Source organism: Myiozetetes cayanensis, unplaced genomic scaffold (genome assembly GCF_022539395.1).
Source record: "Myiozetetes cayanensis isolate MyiCay16 unplaced genomic scaffold, myiCay2020 scf5-8, whole genome shotgun sequence".
NCBI lineage: Eukaryota > Metazoa > Chordata > Aves > Passeriformes > Tyrannidae > Myiozetetes > Myiozetetes cayanensis.
Genome location: NW_026087742.1, coordinates 25,298,954 through 25,315,053, shown reverse-complemented (window position 1 = coordinate 25,315,053; position 16,100 = coordinate 25,298,954). Strand labels below are relative to the sequence as shown.

Sequence of the window (16,100 nt, the reverse complement as noted above, 5' to 3'; positions counted from 1 at the left end):
GTGATCAAAATGAATCCCTAACTGTCTTCCTTAAGTTGAGCTTTTGCCTTAGTAATTTATGTCCTGTTCTTTTCTCAGCAGACATGGATAGCTGATTATTCCCTTCCTCTCTCTAGTACTCTGCCATGCATTTGAGTAATTTTGTGCCTTTTCTTCAATATTTTTCTAGATCAAGAAACCAGGCTTTTTCTCTGTTTCCTTGGAGGCCTAGGGCTTTGAAAACTGTCCCAGTCATCTTCTCGGCCATCATTACCTACCTCGCGTCCACGTGTGGGCTTCAGACCCAACAGACTCAAGAAAAAAAGAAGCCAATGATAAAAACAGAAACCTCCCTCTCCTACCCCCACCTCGCCACATGGGAAGGAAACCTCATGGTCACATTCACTCATCCAGTGCCAAAAAATCCAATGTGCTATGCATACAGCCCTGCTGGAGACAGCTTAACAGCACAGCCACAACTGACAAGGGAAAAACTGATACAAACTTTATATAAGTTACACAGGAAATAACTGCAGTGCACAGCTGAGTCTGGTTCCTCAGGTTCCTTTTTCTAACATAACCACTCAGTATCATGTTTCAGGACCCCAGCTACAGCACACTGGACTTACAAGAGCAAGTGTCACACACACATTTTAGTACTGATATAGGCACAGATCAATCCAAAGGCTTTGGAAAACTTGTTACAGAGACCAAAGTAACAGCCTGACGTACATACACAGAAAATTATTGTAAAATTTACTAAATATAAAAACAAATGAAAAGCCTCAAAAAACTTGGCACCAAAACCTAAAGCAAAACTCACCAGGGAAAAAAAAATCTGAAAGCCTCTATCGGGTTACCTATAGGGCTTTTTTTAAATGTTGATTCTCACAAATACTTTTGTATAATAATATATATATGTATATATATACCAAATACTATGCATTTCCCAAAACAAAATCATACAAGTGAAAAAACAACTTATCCATCAAACAGTTTTAGTCATTCTATATATATGCAGCAGTAAAAGAAAAACTTCAAGTATAAAAGTATACTGCATCTGTTAAAATGGAAATTGTATTGTACTTGCCATGGATTTTTTGATTAAGGCTATTAAAGATAATAACTAAATATGCTTGAGTGGTTCGTTTTGCCAGCTCACAGTCACATTTCAATTCAAGTGCTCTGTATCAAATTTTAACTACATATAACCAAAAGTTAATCCAAAAGCTGAGGTACATGCTGAAACTGAATTATTTTAAAGAAAAGCTAAAGTAAATTCAAAGACTGTTCTTATCGTTCCTAGAAAATTACAATGCACACCCAAACCTTGTTAGGATTCCTTGTTCAGAGGCAAGTCTGTAGCACAAGACCTAAATGGCCTTTCTGGTACAAGGTGATTAAGCTGGACTAGTTAAAAACTACATAACAGGGAAGAAAAATAATAATAAAAAAGAGAGAGTTATCTATCACTGCTGCTGGGAGAAAATAAATTTCCAAACCCAACATTTCAAAGGAAAAACTCTACTCCGTCTTTACTTTCTGTCCAAGATGTATAACTACATGTGGATATGGGTATGCAGAATGCCCAGATTTCTGTATTAATGCAGGCAAGGAGAAGACTGGCAGAGTCAGCCAGAACAAGCTCTTGATGGCAAGGGCAGAGAGAAACCATTTGGAGAATGCAAACTACTGTTTGTTTGAAAGAAAGCAATAACCAAGAAGCACCAAATCTGAAAGACTTCTCAGTGTTGGTTGTAACACACAAAGCAAGGAGAATGGTGTGCCAGGACATGCATCTGTGCACACATCCATATACCCACCAGCTATACAAGTATAACCACACCAAGTTCCCTCCCACAGCAATTTTATTTTTATTCCTTAATGTCACAATTTTCTTTAATTCAGTGTTTTCTTTAACCTAAAATTACAATTAAAAATTCAACTGAAATATTTTGTTTTCCTATGCAGAAGAGGAGCAGATGTTTGAGGTCTATTCATCTACACTGAGATTCTTAATCAGGCTGGGATCCCTGCTGTTCTACATGGAAAGAGAGCTTTAACAGATTTGAAAAATATATGATATTAGCTCTTAACTTGAGATGGACTATTTTGGATCTGTGCCACAGGGCAGAAGGCAAACCAGTTGGGGCATGCATTTCCCCAAACAAAAGTTTAATTCCTATTTCAGTGTTTCTGTGAGGACACCTGCAGACAAAATTGGGTGCTAGTCAGAGCCCAGAGCTAGAACAGACCAAGACATGAGCAAGTGCAAATGGCTACAGCCTGGAAGGAAATCCACTAAGCTTGGAGATAAAACATATTTCCATTACACAGAATGGGTCAGAATCTCGGTAAGGATTTTCTTGGGTAAGAATAATTTGCATTCATGTGTGTTTTTTACTACTGTTGATATTTTAAAGCACAATGTTGTGCTTGATAATAAAAAGTGTAGTTTATACCCTGTGCAAAGAAGCCTTATCAAAGAAATACAATCACAAACTCCTGAAATCTCAAAAAATTATGGTCAAAAAGGACTTAAAGAAGTTTATAATTTAGAAGCTCAGCAATGGGATTTCCTATATTTGTGGGTTTGTTTACAATGCCAATAAATTTTTAAATATTGCAAGAAAGAAGCATCTTAGTCAAAAGTATGTGAAAACAAGAATGGTAAATATTTAGAATCATAAATCATTAAATCATGGAAAAGTTTGGGCTGGAAGGAACTTTTAGAGGCCATCTAGTTCAACCCACCTGTGATGAACAGGGACAACTTCCATTAGATCAAGTTGTCCAATCTGACATTAAATTTTTCCAGGGATGGGGAATCCACCACCTCTGCAGGCAACCTGTTCAAGTGTTTCACCACCCTCACTGTAAAAGAATCTCTTCCTTTCATCTAATAATATGCTATTAAGAACTTGCAGAGTTCTAATTTCTTGCTATAATTAGACATATGATATTGAGCAACTACAGAATTTATTACTACAGCCATCAGAGTACTGCATTTATGAAATCAGAAGATACTACCGGACAATATGAAACATTTTAAACAGCATAAATGAGGATGATGAGGATTCTGGGAAACACACAGGTTTAAGCAGTAACAGTAATGATGCATACCTAGACACCACTATTCTGCTACTGTTACTTGGCTTTTGAATTATTCTTCTATCAGTATGGAGGAAATATCAGCACTTTATGAACCTGAGCAGTCTGCAATATTTCAACCAGCAGAAAGCAAGACAACCCTCCTCCATTTTCTTCCTATGATTCATCATTGCAAAGACATTCTTCAAAAATGCTTTTCTATATCAGGAATCCTTTTGCACAAGTAAAGTGGTGAGAGTCAGCAAAATCTTGACAATCAGCTAACAGGAATGAATGCAAAATAATTTATTATGTGAAAGTTGCTTGAAAATACACTTGATGAAAATGCTGGAAATACAATTCCTATTGTACCAGAAGATCAAATTTAAATAAGTAGATTTTGAAATCCAGGAGAAGAGGAGAAGATTAATTTATTATTCTAATAGATATTTTATGATTACTCACCAAAATATATTATCTTTTAAATCAAATCAGATAGAAGAGATCATAAAGAACAGGAACTGGAAGTATTATTAGAAAAAGTATTCAAGTATTATCAGTGCCTTAGAGACAGGCTTAAAAAAGGTGAGAACAATTTACCCACACACAAAGGCTTTTTTTTTTTTTTTTTTTTCTTTTATGTATGAAAAGTCCTTAACACTACTGAGAGCAAACTCTAATCAAAATTCTACTTGGGTAGAATAATAAAATCTTACCAAATTCTAACCTGAAATATTAACTTTCTAGTGAGGACATAAAATATGTATCTTCATTCACCACATGAGAATATATAAAAAAAAGAAGAAATAATTTCTTGGAAATACATCTATCGTTTGTGGTAGCATATGCTCCTAAATAGCCAATAAATTCTTAGCAGAGAGAGGATTTTTTCATTTTATTTTGGAACCACTAGACCAGAAGGTTTTGATCAAAGCCAGTTTTATGTTTGAGAGAGAATTTTTATTCTCAGCATATTGTTTCTCAAACCCTTTAACTTCTTATCTTCCTTCTCCCTCACCAAGACTGAGAATCTTACAAGGACCATACTACCTTCAACCAAATTACTTAGTATAAAAAACTTTCTGAAATACACTGAACTACTTGACTAAACAGTGTGTCTAGAAACTGAAGATACATGAAGAACAGTATGACATGAATGTCAGTCATACCAGACAGATCAGTAGCTGAGCTAGAATACCACAGGCATCTCAGAAAAAGTTTAGACAAGCTGGGCAGATGGTTTTGCTTTAATGAGAGAATACAGACAATCAGAAAATTATTTTAATCAATAGACCTGCTGAAAGGTGACTGTACACAAACTCACCTGCCTGCCACTGGCTCAACTTACTCTGGGAGGATGGGAGACAAAAAGGAAAGAAGCATAAAAGAAATAGGTAGGAGTGTGGCCTCAGTATGTACAAGTAGTGCTGATGTTGCAGCAGTATCTGCATACAAGAATTCCAGAAGAGTTTTGTATTACATAGGATGAAGAAAAACACACAGCAATAGAAACTACTGTGGTAGTGATATATTTTCCATCAGGAGCTATTATATGACAATGGTACTTACCATATTTGTGTGGCACATAAGGAAAGCTAGATGAAAGGGTTATGTTATGTTCATAATCAGTAATTAATGTGGAGGAAAAAAATTGCTATTTTATGTTGTCATAAAACAAACAAAAAATCAAAGATTATAGCAATTTGCTACTAGTAGCAAAGGTATTTTGCAACAGTTTGCTTTTGAAAATACAAAATTAGGCACTGAGTGATAGAATTCCCCTTGCTCTGTCTCCATTAACAATCACAAAAAATAGGGAGTATTAGTTGCAGTGGCAAAGAACTGTGATGCAGACACCTCTGCAGGTGGGCAGGCTAGGATACAAAAGCTCCTCACAGGACAGAGAGTTAGGGTCAAGGTGTTCTTGATTGCCTATCACATATTATCACAGGGGGTTCAGCCTGTTCTACACCCCAGACAATAACGACAGGAGATTATTATCTTAGGTACTTAGGAAGATATTCTGTCACTTGATTAAAAATGAACCCTGGATTTTTAAAAGAGCTAATTGTCAAAAGTAATTATTTTATTCTTACAATATTAAACTATCATTTATGTTGTTTAAATAGTATTATTTTTTTACTTATTACCAAAATTGAACACAACCAACACTCCAGGCCATTTATTTTGATGCTCTGTTTTTTCAGTTTTTGATAGACTGAAGCTTTTCTGCACAGATGAGGCATTGTTCTACTGCAAGAATGTGGGGGAGCTGGAAACATAGGAAATGGGGGTCAAGGCCATCAGCTGCCGAGTGGGAACACTATCAAGACTGAAGAAGAACATGTCAGCTGAATCCTTCTACTTAAATGATCAGTGGTGAAATAGCTGGCACTGCTGCAATAAAAATGTGCCTATTTTAAATTTTAAGCACAAAGCATTGCCAGAGTGATCCACTCTCTCAATTTCATCAAGACTCATCACTCAGGCAGATCAAGATTTGAAGACTGGTTTTTCAAGGATTAAAGGAAGAATTGCATTCTAAATTTAAAAAAAAAAAAAAAAAGGATTATGGGCTATAATTTTACCATAAACAATGGCCAGAGATTGTGGAATTTTATAAAGTCTTCAGTACCAATAAATAATCAGTACGTGCAAAGCCTGAACTCACATTCTAAAAATATCTTACTCATTTTCAGACTTGGTAAGTAAAGACAATGAGAGTTTAGAACGTTAGTACCACCAGCTGTCACAGTAACTGTACACAAGCCGCCACGAAGAATCACTTTTCCAGAACAAAGCACCCAGTCCATACAGGCTCGGGGAGCTGTAGGAGCTCGGTGAGGTTCAGCACACTACATCCCTAGGCAGCACAGAGCTCGGGAGCAGCCTTGTTAGTAACAACACTAACACACAGGGGTGGTTCTAATTTCAAACAGTCAGATGAAGACAGCAATTCAGGGCGATGGCTAGGACAAGGATCACGCTAAACTTATTTGATTTCACAGCCTGTGAGAAATTCATGAATACCTAGCAAAACATTCATTGCCACCCACCTTCTGTGGTGACTGGGAGAGAAATCTCCATGCAGGCTGCAGACTGGGCTTTTCTGAAGGGGGGCCTCCCGGGCCCTCGGCGGTTTGCTCTTGAGACATCCGCACTGGAAAGTCGTTTTCCTGAGCTGCAGCTCTGGGATGTCGGACTTGTACAGTGACCATTCACGTGATCTGGAAAGCGAATGTAACAAGTGCTAGGTAAAGTGTCAGCTCTCAAAATCCAGAATGGAGGAGAGACGCACGTTTTCGTATTTAAGAATGGGTTAAATCAAATCTTCTGAAAATAGCTACTTATTTGTTTTAGCAACCCATCATGTATATGTCAAAAATAACTCACCATATCTTTAAGGTGTAGTTTGAAAAAAACCAAGGGACATAGAACTGGTGTGTTCTTAGAGCTGCAGATTCCACAGCATTTTGCTGACCGAAGCACACAGGGAATTTAACAAGGTACTGCTGGTAACACTGTCAGCCTTGATGTTGTGTCTCCTAACAGATACCAAGTGAATTTTAACATTTTCTTTCCTTTTTTCTCTCACAAAGAACTGCAAGTATGATTTACTACAGGGTAGGATTCAGAACTAGACATCTTCCTTCCTTGACCCAAAGGTGCATGAAAGAGGCATCTAACTGCCACTATTTGGGATAATTACAAAACTAACCATAATATTGCTAAGTATTTCATTCTTTTCACACCACATAGATTTATTTTACTGCTAAGGAAACTGACTGCTGAACAATTGATTTGTCTGCTACAGATCTAAAGATATGAGGCCAAGTCCTTGGACCCCTGCTAGAGGCCACGGTCAATCAGCACAGCATATGCTGCTGTTTAATGGGGTGAGAAGCAAAACACGGCTGCTTCAAACCCTGCCTATATTCCTCTGTTCCTGCCGCTGCCAACGGGTCTTAAAACCACAACATCCACTGATAAGGGCTTAGATCAGAGTTCAGATTTGAACTGGACTATAAAACATTCACATGATATTTTAGTTCGTCTCCTGCTGGATAAGGCAACGTGATAAGAATGATTGAAAACAATTTTCCCTTCAGCATATGAAAGGATACACACCCAGGTATAACTGAATAAACTTTGGTCAGCAGGTTAATTTAAGTAAACAGGAGATAATAAGCAAAGCAAAAATTCAGATTCATGCCAAACCACTTAGCATTTTATTCAAACTGTAAAAGCTCAATACTATAGGTAAGGTCAAGCTTGGAGTGTCTGCCTTAATTTTAAATGTCAGATTATTTATATCTGAGAATTAGATTACTCTTTAAGATTTTGTATATAAATTTCATATTCAGTCAACTCTCTTTGATTTGTATTGTATCCAAGGAAAAGATGAATGTTACTGTACCAAGATAAATTTATTTCTTGCCATGATAGTTCCACTGTACATTATGAAAAGCTACTTCTATATTCCAAATCTATCCCAAATACAGCATATATTGTGCTATTACATGTAGTCTTTGAATGTGCAAGTCATGTCCCTTCCCTGTGAAAGCAGTTCAGTCTTAATGAGCAAAGTTGGAAAAAACTGCTCAGTATTACAGATTAGAAAGCAATTTAGTATCAGTACTGCATAATGAAATTGCTCTGTAGGAGACACAACTTCCCCGATTTTATCATGTTTCCTCAATACATGTCCATTAACTGAGCTAACAGCAGATACAGAACTGATGTGGGTGCCTCATTCAATTTTTAGTTAGGAAATTTTCCAAAATATGCTGGAACTATTCATATGTATCAGTAGAAAGTCCTTTGAGATCGGGGGCTTTGTTCAAGGGCACAGGCTGACTGTTCAACCTCAGCAACAGACACATCCTCATCCAGCTGCTTCCTTTCTTCAAAATTCAATTTGTGTGAAGGTGTTTCAGCATGATATCTAATTATCTCCAGGGGGATCCTAGGAAGTGGTGAGGAACATAACAGAGTGAAAAAGAATCATATTCTATAGAAACATCAACAACATTTATGAGTCCTTTTCCCTGAACATTGCACAGAATGGCCACAATACAGCTAAACTCCCATTCACTATGCCACATTTTAAAAAGAAATGCTTCTATATTTCCCTTAGTATGCTTGCTTGTCTCAGTGGCCTTCAAAAGCCCACATTAAACAAAAACAATCACTAGGATCTGGGCACCTAAATCCCTTTAGTTGGTTTGACAATGCCTTTCTGAAGCCAGTTCCTGGGTAGGAAAAACCCCCAGGTTTCATCCTAGAAGGTGTACGGATATCCCTTCAAGTACTGCAGTTCGTGAAATGTTAGCAAGTGCTACAACAATGAGCAGAAAAGGGATTTTAGTGATCAGCTACAAACTTTTCTATATTTTGACACTGTTTTTCCCTCTGATTAGATATGATCATTTTTTAAATGTGTGCAACAAGAAGCAATGCAGGTCTTTGAGCCTTAGTAAAAAAAAAAAGACATTGTACAAAGAGTAAGATAATTACGGGAATCACAACTGCAACATTTTTGTAGAGAAACAGATAAGAATCCAGCAGATAAAGACCATTCAAATCTATGAGAAAATTCTCCGTGTATATATAAATATTAATTTCTCACATTTTTTATGCTATAGGCCCAGTGATACAAAACATTGCCAAAGAAAGGTTATGTACTACTTAAGAAAGGGTTTCTTACTGCATTGTCCGAAAAAAGATGAAGTGCACAAGAAAACTGATAAGAAAAAAAAGGTATTTGTTTCCTGAGGAGTTCTAAGGCAGACTGAGAATGTTCAAGCTCTCAGCCTTTGCCAGAATGACTGGAATGATTAACTAGCCCTCTGAGACCTGAGTCACCTGATTCTCCTTTGCCATGACAGATGTCTTCCAACCACCCCAAAGAACACATACAGGAGGCTAGTAAATAAATGTGGTTTTTTCCAGCTTTGTTTGATTTGTAAGAAAGAACAACACTTTAACTTTTGCCCTTGCTGGATTACTGATTTTGTCACATGGTCACTGGGGCTTTTCTCAGCTCAGAATTATTAACTGATATAGAGGATCAGTTGATGTTGGAGACATTAATATTATTAAGATTAATAATACTAATTATTAATATTGGGCAGCAGTGCATGGATTGCTCTGTGCTGGTGGCACAGTAGTGCAACAGCTCCCAGCTCTCTCTTGTTTTGGAAGAGGCAAAGAATAGTTGTTGAGGAAGAAAACACTGCACAAAATGCCCCTTCTCTTTTCTACCATAGCATTTCTCATCACCTCCTATCCTTTTCCATGGGTGCTGCTGTCCATGAGGTCAAGGGACGGATAGCCTCAAATTAATCTAAATGTTTTTGAGGTGTATTGCACAGGGAGATTATACATAGGTGCTGATTTTAGTTTACACATAGTAACGTGTACGTTTCACAACCTGCCTGATTACAGACATACAACTATTCTAAACTAATTGCTGACCTCTGCAAAAAAGGAAAGGAACCAACAATTTATCAGTGAAAAGATGAACACATGTTAAAGTCAAATGTATTGAAAATGTCAGAAAGAAAGAAGAAACACTCATTTGCAGTTACTGCCTAACAATTTTTTACACTAGACATGAGAAATCAGAAAAAAATAGGAGCAACCAATTCTTTCAATTTTAACAAAGGGATAAATTCACACAGAAAAACCAGCTGAAAACCAATTCTTACTAATGATCTGAGAGGGGCTGAGAACAAAGTAACTTAAATATGAGTAACTAGAAGCATTATAATATCATCTGAAGTTGTAAGGAAGCAATCAATAAAAGAGTAGACAAGAGGACCAGAGAGAGGTGCTTTAATATGGGGTTGAAAGAACCTGAAAAATAACTCCCAGAGAATCTTCTCTGGGATTGTTGAAGAATAAAGTCTCTATTGATAAAGGGAGGAAATGTCCACCTGTTTCCACTGGGGGATATTTTTCGTATTACCAATAAATTAGATTTTGAGTAACAATTATGGGGGTGACTAACCTTGATTTTTACACAGCAAAGAGATACACATTTGAATCGAGAAAAAAAAAAGAAATCTCAAAACTGTACATTTGGCCCCAAGAACAGTCTCAGGTTTCCATGTAAAATAACAAAAACTTATGTAATAGTGGGGATCATTCATTAGTGAGAATACAGACTGGTACCTTAAAATTTTAACACATTTTTTAAAATTCTTAAAAGAAAATCCCTTACAAAGTCAGAACCACCACTTCCTATTGGTGCAGTTCTGTCAGCCAGGCAGGAGAGAAGGTGTAAGCCCAAGCAGAAGAGGTTAATACAGATGCACTGCCAGCAAAAGTGTATATTTATCATCGTGTCTTCATCAGTTTGAAGAGGAAAAGAGAATTTCCCTAATGATATACTACTAGTAAATGTAGGTCCACACCAAGACTGTAATATGCTGTCATTGTAACATACTGCCTACTGCCTGTGCAATACAATGGTATCCTTATTATGGTAATGAACTCCTATCATGCGCTTGATTCTAAAAATCACCATTTTTTTGAAAGCAGTGTGAACAGAAGTATTTTCCAGAGAAATAAAAACTGTAAAGTGGTTGAAAATGTTAGATTTGTCACTGACGGATCCTCTTTTAAAACCTGCAAAATTTTTGACTGCAATGATGAACAATGAAACCAAATTACAAAATAAATACTATCCAATTGAAGAATGCTAAGAATATATGATTGTATGTCACAACATCAACTCTAAATTATCATATATGAAAACTCAAACCTGGTAGTGCAAACCTGAAAACAAATCTAGCTTCATTACCACAGAATAGTGGGAAAATTTTGGACTATTTGGATCTAACTCTGCTCCCTAGATGACTCTGCTGAATTTATAGTGATCATACAACACCATGTTACTGGACTGCCTGTCTCAAAAGGTACATAGCACACAGTGTGCCTCAACAGAATAATCTAACAAAAATGGTTGCTATGCCTTCTGCTATAAACAGGAAAACGCAAGACAGAAAACTTGATTTAATTTTGAAACATAAGCATGGGACAGGATGCATCCTGAGCTGCACAGGAGACAACACTGAAACATGCAAGTAGAGTGCATGAACCACAAGACCTAGGTATCAACAACTAGTCATGAGCACCCCTTTGTGTAGCCTTGCACCTGTATTTTCAAGATGGAAAAACACAGCACTAATTCTCTGGTTTTGAAAATATAAAATTCTTCAAAGAGGTTGGACTGGAGAACATTTTTCTAACTTAAACATGCCAAAAATAAAGCATGACACATATGAACGGAAGACTTTGTAAACAAACCCCCACCTTTCCATCTGAAATGAAGGAACAAAATGTAAGAGAATTACAAGTGTGGTTGTAGTCTATTCTAACCAGATTCTTCCAGAGATTCTTTCCGATTTTTCCAAAAATCACTGGTTTTAAATACAGTTAAGGATGTCTGAAATAATTGAGCTACCACAGCTCCATAGATGCTAACACATAAATAATTTGCTTGCAAATGCTCAACAGAAAAAGGCACAGATGTGGTCAAAAAGGCATTTCAAATATAATTAAGCTTAAAAAATAATTAATTGCAGATTTTTGATAGGTCTCATACCAGATTATTGTAATAAATAAGTAGACTAGTAATAATCTTCTTTTAATGCTGCAAAACCAGATTTTATAGTTGTTAACTTCTGATTTAGAGCTCTTATTCATCCTTCTTTTGTTATCACCTTTATGACAAAATAATTATACATGGAAAATTATTATTTTCTAAATACTCTTCTGCTTGTGCATAGAAGTAAGTCACTAAGACTTTGGATGTCACCAAACAAGGTGATAGAACCACCTGTCTCATGCTCAAGCCTCTGCCTGCAGATGACAGCCTGTGTGTGATCTCAATCCTAATCCACGTTATTTACTGCAGGGACCTCTGGGTCCAGGCAGGTCTGGTAAATCTATGAATACCCCCAGGGTTTGACTGCTGGAGAGTATTACAGCCTGAGAAGTGGTCAGAGGCCACAGAATGGAAGAATACTATGTGTATGTTTGCATTGCTTGAAAGGAGTGGAAAATGACTTACCTCTGAGGTCCCCGGTAAGGAACTTCTTCTTTAAGTAAAAATAAAGAACTTAGCAACAGGCAGCATCTGTTACATTGTGAGCCTAACAGTTGCAGCACTGTCACATCTTCCTTCTGGTCAACTCAAATAAACATTGGGGTAACTATGATTTGCAGTAGATAAAACTATCAGGAAGTTTCACTGTATCCCCACTTATACCATATCACTCCTTTCTGTGTGGAGATATGGCATCAACAGGTGACAAGTTCTTAAGCAAGGACAGATAATAATCACAACATCAAAATAAAAAGAAGCTGAGATCAACTTTAGGAGTCACATAAAGGTCAAAGTGGAGTCCCAAAGTGTCTTTAAGTCATGAAAATCCTGACGAGGTTTAACAAGAACACCCTGAGTCATCAGATCCCACATTATTACCCTAAATGCTAGCAAACGACTCCCCAAGCAATTCCCAGTACTGGCAAGACCTCTACCTGAAATAGATTTAACTTCTACTTAACCTCTACTGTTACAATTCAAAGCAAAGTGAAAGCAAGGGCATTACACAAGCCAGATCCTACAAAGGCAGCAGAACTGTAAGCTGCCAAATGCTAATGTATTTCCCAATTAGCTGCAGTTGGTGCTGAGAGTAGGCGATGTATCAGCACTCTTTAAAAAGCTGTGAGCCAGAGCCAGTGGGATGGATGTACAATATTTTATCATTTCAAAGTGGTGACCTGAATATCTTCACAAGGAGTGTGGGCCAAAAACTATTGTTATCCCCAGAATATTCAGACTATGGGTACAATCTCAGGCAACAGCCAAAGAGTGGATAAATAATCTTTAAGAGCTCTGACAGTATAGCCAGGACATTTTGGAGCAGAAGTAAATGAAATGCAGACATTATTCATCAACTTTTCCAGGAACTCTCATTTAAATGTGGCTCCTTATAACTGAGAAAGAGAGGCTTTTTCCAGCCTGTTGTAAACTAAGCAATCTATAAATCAAAGCAGTTTTAATGGCTACAGTACCTAACAGGAATCTTTTGCCCTTCTAAGACAGTCATGAATGAGAATGGAAAGAGGTTTTTTCTCAATTTTTTTTTCTTTTTTAAACCTTCCTCTGCAGTTGATTATCCATGAGTATCTGCTGGCTTATACACTGAATGATGCTTCCACATGCTTTATCCTTAGCCTCTTGGTAATATGAGCACAGGGTGCTCAATCACTGTGGCAGTAACAACAAACAGAATATTTAAGTAACAATTTGATCATACCTTTCAGAGTGTATGAAGCTTTTGAAATTAGTGGAGTTCCACTAGTTTCTGCAAGATGGTGAAATAGACCTTCTTAGAGTTATTTTAGTTTATACTTAGCTTGTTCTAATTATTAAAAAATAATGAATATGAGTAAATAGAAGAATGATAGAAACATGACTGTTCTGAAATCAAAACCACAGACAAGATTATGCATTCCATTAATCTCCTAACTTCCCTACATATGTCATATATTTAAGATGGATCATTATGCTTCCTATGCTCTTAGGTTGAATTTGTTTACCTTTTCGGGCTTTTTGCCCTGCTCTCCAGTCCTGGGGGTTTTGGGTGGGGGCTGTTCTGTGTGGGGTTTTTTTTAAACATAAATCTGACTGCAGTTTGTCAATATATTCTAGGCAAAGGTTAGGATACTGTTCCACTCCAAACACAATTACAGGAAAGCTGATGGTAAGGCAGCTCTTTCTCCAATATGCAACTTGTTTTTATCATACCATAAAGCCCTTACCAATTCTAGTTACCATAGTATGTTTCTTTCTTTTCTAAAAGCCTTTAAATTCAGTCTTTTGTGCATTAAGTTTATATTTCCCTTGTGTTATGACCCACGATTTAAAGCTATTTCATGATATCTGTCCTTCAAGACAATGTATTTTTAATAATACTAACAAAAAGAAGTTTGATCTCTAGAATGTGGCTTAGCCTTAGGTCTTACCCAATGGCTATTTTGATACTCTAAGTATTCACCTTCCCTCTTAATAGCTGCCCAATTCTTTAGTGATAAATATTAATTTTACAGGTCTATAGCTGCCTACCTCACTCCTTTTTCCTTTTCGAAGTATCAGGAATATTATGATTTTCCACTCCAAAATTTATTTAGGTGTATTTCTATATTCCTAGTTTCTAAACCATCATTGTTAATGGAGTAAATTATTTCAACTAAATCACTCCATACACTGAGACCTGCATAACCTAGATTGAATTTTCCAATGATTTTTCAACATTTATTTACTTAATCTTTTTCAGGAGCAATTAGCAGTTTTCCAAGTTCCTCACTCCTTTACAGTGTGAAGGACATATTTATTCCCCTTACTTTTGCCTTGGGGAACAAGTGCTACACTGGTTAATACATGCATATGATTCCCAGTAAGAGAAATTAAGTTCGTCTGTGTTATGCAAGGATGTGATCAAACTTCAATTTTTATCTCTAAAAGGACACTTAAAGTAATGAGGCATGGCTATATGGCTTTTTCAGTCATCTTACAGGAGAAACTTCCCATGAGAGCATAACTATAAAGGACTCCTTGAGACTGAGAATATTTATAGAACAATTATAAGATTTTTTTTTTGTGTGAACCACATGTTCCAACCCAAATACCAGGAAATCCCAAATCCCAACTTTACGTGGATGTTTAAGAAGGTGTCGCATGATCTGCCCTAGACATTTTTAGGTTACGCAGGATGTCGAATTTTCATGTTATGTTTCTCGAAGTGAAATTTCTCCTCTCACTACGCATTTCCACTGGAATATTAAAGAAGAATTGAGAAAAAAAGGTTACGGCAAAACGTGTAGGCAAGTCTCAAGGAGGACTGAGACAAACGACTGATTTCTGATCTGACTTCTCAGAAGCTCAAAGACACCATAAAATATAGATGTTCAACTGTCTTGTCACTGTTGTGGCACGGAGTTTGTACACCAAATAAAGAAAATAGACCAGCGCATGCACTGAGTGTTATAAGCACAGTTCACCGACAACCAGCTGTAATGGCTCAAATGTGTAGAAAGTTCTGGAGCCTTTTCATAATAAAATATTACACACACAGTGTGTAATGATTGTCAATATACGTCTACGTGAAATAAATGAATATTAAACAAGCAAAATGCTGAGAGCTGCCAACAGAACTGTATGGGTTAATAGGTGGTTTTTAGAAAGCCTTTTCAGACAAAGCCTCTGAGGTTATTGTGTTATCTCATGAATCAGTTGGTAAAATGTTTAGCCAATGAATGTAAGGAAGTTTAAAGCTGTTGGCTTTCGCCTACCGTACCAAGATCAGTCTTAAGATCTGTTGGCAGACTTAACTTTCTTGATCCTTTAACTGAAACAACAGAAAAAGGAGAAAGGCAGTTGTTAATAAGTAAGAAAGAAAAAGGAGCGAGGGAAAACAACATGCCATCTTCTGGTTAAAACCACGTTGCAAATTTGTAGCACTTTTCTTTCAACCAACATATAAAGGCAAAATTATGGTTTAAATATTTTCATTTACACCATTCAGCAAAATAAATGTAACTGAACAAAGAAGCACTGGAAAAAAACATTACTCCAGCTGTTAAGAAGTGAATGGTGCTTTCCACAGCTTTGGCTGTGTGCTGCAATATCTTACCTTGTGGTGACAGGAATGATAAAAAAAGAAACCACAAATGAGATTAAGGCAAATATTGCAAATGCTGGTTATGCAGCATATCACAAATATTTAAACACCTGCAAACCAAATTAATAAGAGGCTGCAATGAAATTATGAGATCTGGTGACATCATACCTCAAGATACCATTTGAAAAAGAGAGGGCATATTGTACAGGTAATGGAGACAGAACATACCATTGTAACATTGTGGAAAGGAAGACAGATTGCACAGAAACGAAATACAGCAGCTTCAGGACATAATGTGGTGTTATCTAGTAATCAAAATATTGCACTCAATTTAGC

The 16,100-nt window shown here is 36.7% G+C and overlaps 1 protein-coding gene across 12 annotated transcripts in view; it reads right to left on the bottom strand.

Moving 5' to 3' along the window:
- The window catches only part of STXBP5L (syntaxin binding protein 5L), a 181,218-nt gene that overhangs the window by 18,921 nt on the left and 146,197 nt on the right, over positions 1 to 16,100 (bottom strand). For 6 of the 12 annotated variants that reach the window (XM_050333880.1, XM_050333881.1, XM_050333888.1 and 3 more), the window contains one exon: positions 6,126 to 6,296. The exons of 2 other annotated variants lie outside the window; for them this stretch is intronic. In XM_050333880.1, the coding sequence (XP_050189837.1) occupies positions 6,126 to 6,296 (171 nt within the window). Of the gene's footprint in view, positions 1 to 6,125; positions 6,297 to 15,440; positions 15,492 to 16,100 lie in introns of all 12 variants that reach the window. 4 more of the 12 variants (XM_050333882.1, XM_050333883.1, XM_050333885.1 and 1 more) reach the window with 1 other exon arrangement.